Source organism: Bufo bufo, chromosome 4 (genome assembly GCF_905171765.1).
Source record: "Bufo bufo chromosome 4, aBufBuf1.1, whole genome shotgun sequence".
NCBI classification, from domain to species: Eukaryota; Metazoa; Chordata; class Amphibia; order Anura; family Bufonidae; genus Bufo; species Bufo bufo.
The window spans coordinates 225,530,988-225,544,787 of record NC_053392.1 but is presented as its reverse complement, the minus strand read 5'-3'; the positions used below and the strand labels follow the sequence as shown (position 1 = coordinate 225,544,787).

At 44.7% G+C, this 13,800-nt stretch overlaps 1 protein-coding gene across 1 annotated transcript in view; it reads right to left on the bottom strand.

The window, feature by feature from the left end:
- Positions 1-13,800, bottom strand: part of LOC120997962 (probable cation-transporting ATPase 13A4) — a 189,958-nt gene that overhangs the window by 116,889 nt on the left and 59,269 nt on the right. The window contains exons 5-8 of the mRNA XM_040428344.1: positions 11,342-11,422; positions 3,929-3,998; positions 3,710-3,844; positions 666-738 (exon numbers count right to left, since the gene is read on the bottom strand). Coding sequence (XP_040284278.1) covers positions 666-738; positions 3,710-3,844; positions 3,929-3,998; positions 11,342-11,422 — 359 coding nt within the window. The remainder of the gene's footprint in view (positions 1-665; positions 739-3,709; positions 3,845-3,928; positions 3,999-11,341; positions 11,423-13,800) is intronic.

Sequence of the window (13,800 nt, the reverse complement as noted above, 5' to 3'; positions counted from 1 at the left end):
TATCGCAAAGTGCCAACACAGCAATTTAACCTGAATACTACAGTGCAATATAGAATATCCTCCATGTTTATCATTTAGTTATAACAGCCTGCCTACATTGACTATGTTGCCTGTTCTGTTTATAGTGCGTCCTGCGCTGATGAATGGGAGGAAAAGTCTAAGGCATATTGGCACACCTTAGACTTTTTCCAGTTTGTGGGTGCCCACAGAGAGGCCTATGAGTGCCACCTATGGCACCCGTGCCTTAGGTTCGACACCACTGGCCTAGACCATGTGACCAATGAACGTGATGTCTCATGGTCCAGAGAAAGTTATGAGAAGGCAGTGGTGCTACAGCGAGGACTAGTTCCTTCTCAAACAGCTGACTGTCAGGGGTCCCGGGTGTCAGATCCCCACTGATCAGATATTGATGACATATCCATAGGATAGATCATCAGTAAAAAGATCTCTGAAAAAAACTTTAATTAAAATACTGTAAATAGGCTTAAAACTTCTCCATTGGCCATTGGAAACTATAAACGTGTATTGTGCAAAATCGTATTTTCAACGTCCATATGATCACAAATGCACCCCAGGTGTTTTTGCATGAAATATTTTTACATGGGTGATGCCCATATTAAGTCATTCTACTTATATTTTTTGTTGACATTTGAAAATAATCATACCTTCACCTCTCCGGCAAACATTCACCTTCATGTCGTTGTGAGATTTAACTAAATTGTGAAGCTTTGAAGATTGCTGTAAAATGAAAATACAGGTCACATTTAATCATAAACACTCTTTATATCATCATTACAGCACAAACAGATTCTACAGTGCTGTATACTGATTTACCATCAGCCCCCCTTCCTATGGAGCTCATGCAGCAAAGTTCACAGTATACTGCAAATGCGTTTATGGGAAATGTATTGTATTGCTTGGGCACAAAGTAAAGGCCAGTCATATTTTAGAACCAGTAGTAGTCCAGCCTAGCAAGGGCTGGAGTGAGTAAGCAAGTGTAGGAAACTGCTAATACTGCTGAGATGTAGTGTAGTGCGGACTACTGGCAAAGGCTTTGTCGATCCAACTGCGCATGCGCCGGCTCCCTGCGCTGAATCCTAAGGTCTTTTCCGGTGCCAGCGACGTGCGCAGGGAGCCGGTGCATGCGCAGTTGGATCGACGAAGCCTGTGCCAGTAGTCCGCACGGGTGCAGACAAATGTGTACATTGCGCCTGAGCGAGATTACGGCGCTTGAAAGGTATGACATCAGGGCAAGTGCAGTGAATAAATTAACTGGTAGGCGGTGCTGGACTCCAGAACGATGGGCGCGGCTGGGCTCCAACAGATCGTGGGACAACCCCTTGGGCTCCTTAGCAAGGTAATTTACATATCTATAAAATCGCTTTTTGGAAGAATAAAAGACACACAGAGCAGTAATAGTGGGATCATTTAATACAAAACAAGGAGACTGATGGGCACATACAAATATCTCTATAGGGTAAATCCTGGTGACAGAATCCCTTTAGGCCTCTTTCACATGGGCGAGTTTTCCGCGCGGGTGCAATGCGTGAGGTGAACGCATTGCACCCGCACTGAATCCAGACCCATTCACTTCTATGGGGCTGTGCACATCAGCTGTGATTTTCACGCATCACTTGTGCGTTGCGTGAAAATCGCAGCATGCTCTATATTGTGTGTTTTTCACGCAACGCAGGCCCCATAGAAGTGAATGGGGCTGCATGAAAATCGCAAGCATCCGCAAGCAAGTGCAGATGCGGTGAGATTTTCACGCACGGTTGCTAGGAGACGATCGAGATGGGGACCCGATCTTTATTATTTTCCCTTATAACATGGTCTTAAGGGAAAATAATAGCATTCTTAATACAGAGTGCTTAGTAAAATAGGGATGGAGGGGTTAAAAAAAATATATAAATAATTTAACTCGCCTCATCCACTTGTTCACGCAGCCCGGCTTCTCTTCTGTCTTCTTCTTTGATGATTTGTGATGAAAAGGACCTATGGTGACGTCACTGCGCTCATCACATGGTCCGTCACATGATCCATCACCATGGTGGTGGATCATGTGATGGACCATGTGATGAGCGCAGTGACGTCACCGCAGGTCCTTTTCCTCAAAGAAGAAAAAAGAAGAAAATCCGGGCTGCGCGAACAAGTGTATTAAAATGAGAAAATGTGAAGCTGACAGGCCACCTACAGAAAGTGGACCAGATGTCAGCGAGGTGTAGAGAAAGACCGCTAGAAGTAACCAGTCTTCAAAGTACTTATAGATTCTTTGAAAACTGTGTTCAGGAGGAGACTGAGGTGCCTGAGCACATAGCGGAAACATAGATAAGCAACCTGTCCAAAGAATGTAGCAGAAGAGATATGCCTGACTGGCTTTGAGAGGGATGACTTCTGGGTTGCAATATATTCTTTAAAAGTACAGTAGTACATCGCATATCTGGATGTCCAAGTCAGAGTCAGCTAGTGAAGTGAAGAGTAAGGAGGATTGCTCCATCTACTTTTTGGCCGATTGATACTTATGTAGTGGTGAGAACTGTGGCATCTGAGGATACTGAATTTCTGTGTAACATTAGCTGGTTTATTGCAGGTAAAAAAATACTGTTTTGCTTTGGGACTGTCTCATTGTTCCTGCACTACATTTACACTGCAAGGTGTTGGTGTCACAACAACAGGGACCCTCCCTTGCATCGTAAAACCATCAACACCAAGGGCACCTCAACCACCATCAGGCAGGATAATCCCAAGATCCAGAGTGTGCCCCGAAGGGAAGAACCGATGCGCTCTTCCTATCAATGCATAAGCCCATGGACTGGAAGCTAGAAAATTGTGAGTATAACTACTACAACCATCCGGCCACATCTGCACTCATGAACACCCCTATAGCACGCTGCACTCACAATCACCAAATTTAATTGAACTTCAATTGACCTAACACAAGCTGCAGGAGAACATACAAATGTAGGTGTTGCTCTTGTTTGTCTTTTACCCTGGAGTCCCCAGTGATGCAAAGCGATAGAACTAACCAATCTAATTTTAGGGAGAAAATACAAATTCCTAGGTTTCCCTTGGTCAAATTTAATCTAGTACCGCAGTGCTACAATATAGCAGTACTAATCACCAAGTCTTCATGTTTGCCCACATGATTACAAAAAAATCAAGGCTACCATTCACAAGTTGGACTGGAATCCACCATGTATTTCCTCAACACAAATCCAAAGCTGAGCCCTTGGATAGCTGTAATTCAATTGGACTAAGCTTGTGTGTTTTGCCACCTGTCACTGTTCTACTGTAGAATTCTGCTCTGCCACATAGCCAAAATCCGAGATAAACGTTTTTCAATACATATGAAGAAGGTCCCAGAAATTCCATTCACATGCATGTAACATGAATTTCACAGATTTAGGGCTTGTTCACACCGTGTGAAGCCCGTGCCTGTGCTGTGCGGTCCGCAATGCACGGGCAAAGTTCGCGGGGCAGCCGCATGGGGATCGTAGACCCATTCACTTGAATGGGTCCTCGATCCGTCAGTTCCGCTAAAAGATAGAGCAAGTTCGGTCCGCCATACGGCAACGGGCAGCACACATTCGTGTGAATGAGCACTTAGGCAGGGAATCCATGCTGAAATCTTTATATCTGACACACTGACAATCTGGATTTGCATAAACATTGTTGCTTTTCTGATGCACAATAATTAATAATATTATACCTGTCTTAGTTCCATGAGAGATAAAGTGATCGTGCAAATACACAAAAGGAGGATGGCAATCGCATAACCCAAGTACCCTTCAGCCAGCCATAGGACCACAGTAAAGAACTGATATATGTAGAATAAATTTAGCACCTGTGAATGACAGAAATAATATTAATTTCTGTAAACCTTCAGTTAATGAAATTCAGTCCTAAAGTATAATTGATGTAGACATACTTTATTAATGAATAATTTCCAGAGAGGAGCCACTTCAACTTCAATAGTGTTATTTCCACATATTAGTCTCCTGTAAGAATTCAGAAAAGTTATTGTGTTTACGAAAATATTAATTCTCTGAATTGACTGTAATTTATCCACTTTTTTATTTTATTTTTCGGTTGTCCGAAATCATAAAAAAAATTGGGCAAAGAAAAACAATGTGATAAAATAACAAAAGTTATTTTATACTTTATACTCATTTGTTAGATCTTCCACCTCCTTAGTGCTCCTTGACAGTCCTTATTTACCTGGTTGCAGTCATGACATGCTAGTCCAGCTAGTGACTGGTACAGCAGGTGGCGTGCCTAGGTTGCTTGGCACCCGGGACGGATCCTTTCTCTGGCACCCCCCCAATACTTAAAAAAAATTGTACCCCCTGTAGGGATTTGCTCTGGTAGGCAGGGTAAGCGGACGCAATACAGAGGCAAGACCACGGTTGAAAAAAAAAATGGAGCCGCTAAAGTGGCAAAATAGGGGACAAACCTCATGTAATAGCCCACCATTCCCAGGAACGACTTTACTTGTCTAGAGGTGGCAGGTCGGGCCAATTCCGTATCGCCTCTATTTTGCTTACTTGGGGTTTGATGACTCCGCGCCCAATGACATACCCAAGGTATTTAGTCTCCTCTAACCCTATCGCACATCTATTTGGGTTAGCTGTTAGACCAGCCTTTCGAAGGGAGTCCACTACGGGCTGTACTTTAGGCAGGTGACTTTCCCAGTTGGTACTGTGAATTATAATATCGTCCAGGTAAGCCGAGGCGTACCGCCAATGTGGACGAAGTACAATATCCATTAGACATTGGAAAGTGGCGGGGGTGCCATACAGGCCAAAGGGTAACACCTTACATTGGTACAGCCCCTCTGGTGTAATAAGTTTTCTCTTTGGCAGCCTCTGTCAAGAGTACCTGCCTGTACCCTTTGGTGAGGTCTAAAACAGAAAAATACCTGGCTTGGCCTAACTTCTCAATAAGTTCATCTACCTGAGGCACGGGATATGCATCGAACTTAGATATTTCGTTTAATTTCCCGAAAATCGTTACAAAATCATAATGTCCTGTTTGGCTTGAGAATTAAGACTAGGGTTGAGCGAACCCGAACTGTAAAGCGCTGCACGGCACTCTGCTGTGCTTAGTGTAGGGAGAGGATGCTGCTGTGAGGGAGATAATAGGACAGAATGTTTAATCAGAACTCCCATTGAACTCAGCGATCTACATAGATCTAGTTGTGTGGGTGCAGTGCACAATCATTTTACCCTGCCCTGAGCCCAGTGACACAGAAAAATAAGTTTTATCCGTCTGTTAGTTAGGTGGGCGGCGGGGGCCATTTTATGCAAGCTCAGTGCTCCAGCACTGCATATGTGCTTTTGTGACATTCAAATCCAAGCTTCAAATACTGCAATAATAATCTGGTTTTAAAAAAACATCCTTTTTTGGCAAAAACCTACATCTGGTGCCTTTGCAGCATTAGTCAGTGTGCAATTTAAGCTAGAAACACAGCTATAATTTTCAGGGTTTTTAAAAACACCCTTTTTAGGTAAAATACACAATTTTACAGCCCTTGCTGCATCTGCACGTGTGAAATTCAAGCGTTATCTACAGCTGTCATATTCCGTTAGTAAAAAAACACCCTTTTTGGGCAAAATACTTAAAATTGCAGCCCTTGGTGCATCTGTGATTGTTAAAAACAAGTTTGAAATACTTCAATAATTTTCTGGCTTTAAAAACACCCATTTTTGGCAATAACCTTCATCTTGGGCCTCATCCGCATTAGTCAGTGTGCAATTTAAGCTAGAAATACAGCTATAATTTTCTGGGTTTTAAAAAAACACCCTTTTTGGGCAAAATACACAATTTTACAGCCCTTGCTGCATCTGCACATGTGAAATTCAAGCGTTATATACTGCTGTCATATTCTGTTAGTAAAAAAAACACCCATTTTGGGCAAAAAACTAAATTTTGCAGCCTTTGCTGCATATGTCCTTGTGAGATACACCCTTTAGATACCGTAGTTCTATTCTGCTATTAAAAAAACACCCACTTTGGGCAAAAAACGTAATCTTGCAGCCTTTGCTGCATATGTCATTGTGAGATACACCATTTAGATACTGTGGTTCTATTCTGCTATTAGAAAAACACCCATTTTGGGCAAAATTTTTTATTTTGCAGCCTTTGCTGCATATGTCATTGTGAGATATACCCTTTAGATACTGTGGTTCTATTCTGCTATTAAAAAAACACCCATTTTAGGCAAAAATCTTTAATTGCGGCCCAGTCTACATTTGTACATGTGAGATACACCCTTTAGATACTGTGGTACTATTCTGCTATTAGAAAAACACCCATTTTGGGCAAAAATCTTAAATTGTGGCCTAGTCTGCATCTGTTCGTGTGAGATACACCCTTTACATACTGTGGTTCTATTCTGCTATTAGAAAAACAACTATTTTGGGCAGGATCCTAAATTTAATAAATATGAGAGCGTCAAATAAGGGACGTGGCCCAGGTCGTAGTGTTGCTGGTGGAGCTCCTGTTGCAGGGAGAGGACGTGGTCGATCTGTGCCAGCTACACGCACAAGTAAAACACCTTCCTCAGGTGCGAGTAGGCGCCAGAACCTGCAGCAGTATTTGGTCGGGCCTAATGCGGCTCTACGAATGGTGAGGCCAGAACAAGTACAGGCGATAGTAGATTGGGTTGCTGACAGTGCCTCCAGTTCCTTCACATTGTCTCCCACCCAGTCTCCTGCTGAAAGATCAGAGTTGGCACCTGCAGCCGATGTCCATCAGTCTTTCACCTCACCCCCTTGCAAATCAGCCAAGCAGTCTGAGTCCCAAGTCATGCAGCAGTCTCTTCTGCTTTTTGAGGACTCTGTTAACAGGGTTTCCCAGGGCCATCCACCTAGCCCTGCCCCAGAAGTGGAAGAGATTGAGTGCACCGATGCCCAACCACTTATGTTTCAAGATGAGTACATGGGAGGACCATCGCAGCACGTCTCGGATGATGAGAAAACACGGGTGCCAACTGCTGTGGCTTTCGAAAGTGTGCAGACCGACAAGGAGGGCAGAGGAGAAGACTGGGTGGAAGATGATGTGGAGGACGATGAGGTCCTCGACCCCACATGGAATTAAGGTCATGCGAGTGACCTGTGTAGTTCAGAAGAAGAGGCGGTGGTCGCACAGAGCCACCAGCACAGAAGAAGAGGGAGCAGGGTGCAAAAGCGGAGCGGCCCTCCCCTAGACAGTACGCCTGCTACTGCCCACCGCAGCAAGGGACCAAGCACACCAAAGCCAGCTCCAAGGAGTTCCATGGCGTGGCAGTTCTTCAGACATTGTGCTGATGACAAGACACAAGTGGTTTGCACGCTGTGCAATCAGAGCCTGAAGCGAGGCATAAACGTTCTCAACCTGAGCACAACCTGCATGACCAGGCATCTAAGTGCAAAGCACGAGCTGCAGTGGAGTAGACACTTCAAAAACCAAGAAAGATCTCAGGCTCCTCCTGCTTCCTCTTCTGCTGCAGTCTCGGCCTCTTCATCCACCTCTGGAGTGACAGTGCCACCTGCCACCCCGCAAACAGAGGATCTGCCAACAACACCACCATCTGGGTCACCAAGCATCTCCACAATGTCCCACCGAAGCGTTCAGCTCTCCATCTCCCAAACACTCGAGCGGAAGAGTAAGTACCCCCCTACCCACCCGCGATCCCAGGCCCTGAATGCCAGCATTTCAAAATTACTGGCATTTAAAATGCTGTCATTCTTATGGCTTTACGTCGTGCCCAGCCGCCACAATTTTTCCAGGCGTGCCATCCCTTCCCTGCACAACCAAGTGGGGGACAAAATCAGGTGTGCACTGCGCAATGCCATCTGTGGCAAGGTCCACCTCACTACGTATACCTACGTGGACCAGTAAGCACGGTCAGGGACGTTATATCTCTATAACAGCACACAGGGTAAATGCAGTGGCGGCTGGGCCTGAGGCGGATAGCAGTTTGGCGCATGTCCTTCCACCACCTAGGATTGCAGGGCGCTTCAGTTTGCCTCCTTTGCTTCCTCCTCCTACTCTGCTTCCTCATCCTCTACCGCCTCCTCATCCGGTCAGCGTAAAACCTTCACCACCAACTTCAGCACAGCCAGGGGTAAACTTATCTGTTTGGGGGACAAACCCCACACCGTGCAGGAGCTGTGGACGGGCCTTGAACAACAGACCGATGAGTGGTTGGTGCCAGTGAGGCTCAAGCCCGGCCTGGTGGTGTGCGATAATGGGCGAAATCTCGTAGCAGCTCTGGGACTAGCCGGTTTGACGCACATCCCTTGCATGGTGCATGTGCTGAATTTGGTGGTGCAGAGATTCCTTAAAAATTACCCCGATATGTCAGAGCTGCTGCATAAAGTCTGGGCCTTCTGTTCGCGCTTTAGGCGTTCTCACCCTGGAGCTGCTCGCCTATCAGCGCTGCAGCGTAACTTCGGCCTTTGCACTCACCGCCTCATATGCAACGTGCCACAAGGTGGAACTCCACCTTGCACATGCTGGCCAGACTGTGCGAGCAGCAGCAGGCGATAGTGGAGTTTCAGCTGCAGCACGCATGGGTGAGTCGCTCTGCGGAACAGCACCACTTCACCACCAATGACTGGCCCTCCATGCGAGACCTGTGTTCCTTGTTGCGCTGTTTCGAGTACTCCACCAACATGACCAATGCCGATAACACCGTTCTCCATGTTACTATCCCACTTTTATGCCTCCTTGAAAAAACGCTGCTGGTGATGATGGAAGAGGATGTGGCACAGGTGGAGGAGGAGGAAGAGGGATCATTTCGTAGGTTTTTTTCCAGCCAGTCATTCACAAGTGGCTCCGAGGGTGGGTTCCTGCACCCACAAACGCCAGGTGCACAATTGTCCAGCCAGGGCACAGTTCTGGAGGATGACGAGGTGGAGGATGAGGAGAAGGAGATGGAGGAGGAGGAACCATGTTCACAGCAGGGTGGCACCCAGACCAGCTCATGGCCATCACTCGTGCGTGGCTGGGGGGATACAGAGGACACAGACGATACACCTCCCACAGAGGACAGCTTTTCGTTGCCTCTGAGCAGCCTGGCACACATGAGCGATTACATGCTGCAGTGTCTCCGCAATGACCGCCGAGTTGCCCACATTCTAACTTGTGCTGATTACTGGGTGGCCACGCTGCTGGATCCCCATTACAAGGACAACGTACCGTCCTTAATTCCCTCACTAGAGCGTGATCGTAAGATGCGCAAGTACAAGCGCACGCTGGTAGACGTGCTGCTGGTGGCATTCCCACCTGACAGCGGGGGCACAGTGGAAGCACAAGGCGAAGGCAGAGGAGGAGGAAGAGGTCGCCAACGCAGCTGGGGCACCGCCAGCACCTCAGAAGGCAGGGTTAGCATGGCCGAAATGTGGAAAAGCTTTGTCAGCACGCCATAACAACCAGCACCACCAGCTGATATGGAACGTCTTAGCAGGAGGCAGCATTTCAGCAACATGGTGGAGCAGTATGCGTGCACACGCCTACACGTACTGAATGACGGGTCTGCCCTCTTCAACTTCTGGGTCTCCAAATTGGGCACATGGCCTGAGCTTGCGCTTTACGTATGCCTTGGAAGTGCTGGCCTGCCCTGCAGCCAGTGTATTATCTGAACGTGTGTTTAGCACGGCAGTGGGCGTTATCACAGACAAGCGCAGCCGCCTGTCCACAGCCAATGTGGACAAGCTCACGTTCATTAAAATGAATTAGGCATGGATCCTACAGGACTTGTCCGTACCTTGTGCAGAACTTGCATTGACAGCATGTACAGTTGCAAGAAAAAGTATGTGAACCCTTTGGAATGATATGGATTTCTGCACAAATTAGTCATAAAATGTGATCTGATCTTCATCTAAGTCACAACAATAGACAATCACAGTCTGCTTAAACTAATAACACACAAAGAATTAAATGTTACCATGTTTTTATTGAACACACCATGCAGGTGGAAAAAGTATTTGAACCCTTAGACTAATGACATCTCCAAGAGCTAATTGGAGTGAGGTGTCAGCCAACTGGAGTCCAATCAATGAGATGAGATTGGAGGTGTTGGTTACAGCTGCCCTGCCCTATGAAAAACACACACCAGTTCTGAGTTTGCTTTTCACAAGAATCATTGCTTGATGTGAATGATGCCTTGCACAAAAGAGCTCTCAGAAGACCTACGATTAAGAATTGTTGACTTGCATAAAGCTGGAAAGGGTTATAAAAGTATCTCCAAAAGCCTTGCTGTTCATCAGTCCACGGTAAGACAAATTGTCTATAAATGGAGAAAGTTCAGCACTGCTGCTACTCTCCCTAGGAGTGGCTATCCATTTTAAAGTAGCTGTGGCCATTGTATATGCTTAACGGTGCAGAGAAATTGCTGGCATTTTGTTCTTATTTTTGGAGCAACTTGCATTCTTTGTGCCATTTTTTTCTGGTGTTTTTTTCACACAGTGTAGCTTAGCACTGGCAGTTTCTTTGAGGTTTTTCCCCTATAGAGGAGGTTTTGTCAAAATGCCTGAAAACGCCAAGAGCTTCAGCATGCTGCATTTTTATAAAAAAGCAAAAAGACAAAAACGGCAACCAATAAACTCCAAAAAAGGTAATAAAAAAAACCTGTGTGAAAGCATCCTAAAGGATATTTTTTCAGGAGGTATATATAATACAACACCATATGAAATGTTGCATTGTTGATTATTAGACCTGTAAAGGGGTTGCCCCATATCAGCCTTATACCGTCAAGACTTAAATAACCACAATAAGCAACAGCCTGGAGTGGCAGGAGTTATAAGCTATGCTGTTTCAATAACTCTCATTCACTGATATGTAATGCGAAAACAGCAGAGAACTGGCGGTTCTGCCATTTCCATAAGCCTGACTTCCCTGGCTGGTTCTTACTGTGGCTATTTCCATCACGGTCATGAAAGGCTGAGATGTGGCAACACCTTGAATCAATAAAGAGGTTTTCTCATTAAGACAACTTGTTACCTATCCTATCTAATTCCCTATAGGATAGGAGATAAGCGTCCGACCATCAGGAGTGTGACTGTTTGAAGGGAGAGACTGCCATGCAAGTTTGCTGCCATTCCTTTCACCATTATGGTGCTGCCGGAGATAACCAGGCACTTGTACTCGACTACCTCCAGGAGTCCCATAGAAAGAAATGGAGCAGCAGACAAGCATGCATGTCTGCTTCTCCATTCAAACAGGCAACACAGACCCATGTTCCCATAATAGGTATGGACCACAGCAGTTGGAACCCAGCCAATCAGACAGTTATGCCTATCCTGTGAATAGGGGAGAAGTTGTATTAATGGTACAACCTCTTTAAAGTACTGGTTACCTGATATCTTGTTCTTCTTTTTGCAGACCAGATCCATACTTTGCATGTATGCTATGACAAGAGTGCTCCTCCTCTAAGGTTCTGAAATAAAAATAAAAAGCAAAAGGAGTTATGTTAGATGGATAGATAGATAGATAGATAGATAATAGGTAGATAAATAGATATGAGATAGATAGATAGATAGATAGATAGATAGATAGATAATAGGTAGATAAATAGATAGATAGATAGATAGATAGATAGATAGATAGATAATAGATAGATAGATAGATAGATAGATAGATAGATAGATAATAGGTAGATAAATAGATATGAGATAGATAGATAGATAGATAGATAGATAGATAGATAGATAGATAGATAGATAGATAGCAGATTCTTTGTTGTCCCATTATGAAACCATCATAGCAAATCAGTATAAGTACTGTAAATAAGAGAGATGAGCAAACTTTCGCTACGGTCCCAAATTGATTCATCGCATATCAAAGTTGCTCTAAATGCCCTGAATATTGGTATATAACACCCTCTAGTCTCATAGGATTCAGATTTTTTTTTATAAAAACATGTTATCGTTTTTTGTTAATTTGTTTAAGAATTTCTGTTCTTTCTCTCCTCCCCCATTCTACTTTTAAGCTCCTCAATGCAATTATGGTGTTAATAAACAGCGTGTTTAATAACACACTATGCTGTCACATGTGTAAGCTTTCATTAGAAAACTTTCAAAAATGGTTCTTATCAGGGGCAGATGGTGTTTAAACACACAGTGTTATGGGGAAAAAACTATGCCTTAATGGGGGCAAAATGCCATACACATATGTTCATTGTCAGAAGAAAGAGTGACTTGTTCAGAACAAGCCTGGAAATATTCTCCATTTTAATTGGGAGCAGCAGTATATTGTGAATGTGGAAAGGGTAAGGTAATAGTTGCATGTGGCCTTAATATTTACAGCAGCAGTAGCAGCACAGCATGCAACAGTAGATGTGTGTGTGGCTATTTAGTGGTAGTAGTAGTAGTGGCAGCTGTGTAGCGGTAATGGTAGTGGTAGTAGGGGAAATGGAAGTGACAGTAAAGGATTAGCAGCAGGGAGCAGCAGCTGTGGTGGTGGTGGCAGCAGCAGCCATATGGTACAGAACATGATGGAACCCAGGCAGACAGTGTGCCCGAGTACATGTTCTTTTCAGCTCCACCCTGACTGGGATGATTGGTCATTGTGGCCAGCGTGGTCATCATTATCCTCCTGCTCCTCCACCACCAACTCTTCCTCCTCTGGTGGCAGCTCCTCATCCTACTTCTCCATATAACTTTTTCCATATGGGTCCCCGACAGCCACAAGGTGGCCAGTAAAATGCATAAGCTGTTCTTTTTATGCCTTCCCTTGTTGCATCAGGGTGATCATCTCTAACATGGCATGGCAGTGCTTCACTTTACACATATGATAGAAGAGATGGTGAGTGGGAGCAGCTTGTTTCTGCAGTGCTGCCTGGCTGAAAGAAAAACATTAACACAGTGGGCTGTGAAAGACATGTAACAGTTACTCCAGGTGTCCACAGTGGCGTGCACCTTGCCGCACAGTGGCCCATGTCCTCCACCACCTCACAGTACAAAGAGGAGATGGCTTTTTTGGAGAAATAATGCTGGCTAGGTATCTTCCAGTGAGGCTGAGTGTATTCCATCAGCTCACTAAAGGCAGCAGAATCCACTAAGTTGTATGGCAGAGTCTGCACCACCTTCAACTTGGCCACTTGGGAGTTAAGCTTGCACACCAGTGGATTGCTGGGCATGTTGTTTCTTGGTCATACATTCCATTATCGATGGCTGGCGAGAGAATGAAGTAGGAGGAGGAGAAGTACTCTGAGTAGGAGAAGCAGTAAGTGATGATGACAAGGGTACTGTACGTGGATGTGGCCTGGCTGCTGCAAAGGAGATGAGGAGAAGGAGGGCATTCTTGTTCTGCTAGCTGGTCACCCACTGTTTATTTTAATCCTGCAGATCTGGCACACAGCAATGCTTTTGTCTTCCGTCACTGTGGAGAAAAACTGCCAGATGGGAAATACTCACACAGAACTAGTGACAGCCGAGTTTAGATTTGGTCTGGCATGTTTTAAGGTTGGACCCATGACCATAATTCTCTTATTTTGTTTCTCTTAATGAGAGCACTAAAACTAGTATTCATATGTCCAGTAACACTATTTAAAGTGACAGTGTCTCATTATTGGCTATTTAAGGCACTTGGCAAAATATTCTTTAGTTATGGATTTCATTAGCCTACTGTTGGGATTTATTGGCAGTTTTTTTCTATATTTGATCTTGTAGTTACCTATATTTATTGTGGGATTTTAATTGACTTTCAATAAAATATTTTATGGGAATAATTTACGCTACATTTTTTGACCACTAATATAGCAATGCGGTGTTTGTTGTGAAATCTTTTTGAACTATGTATGACACCAACTTGCCT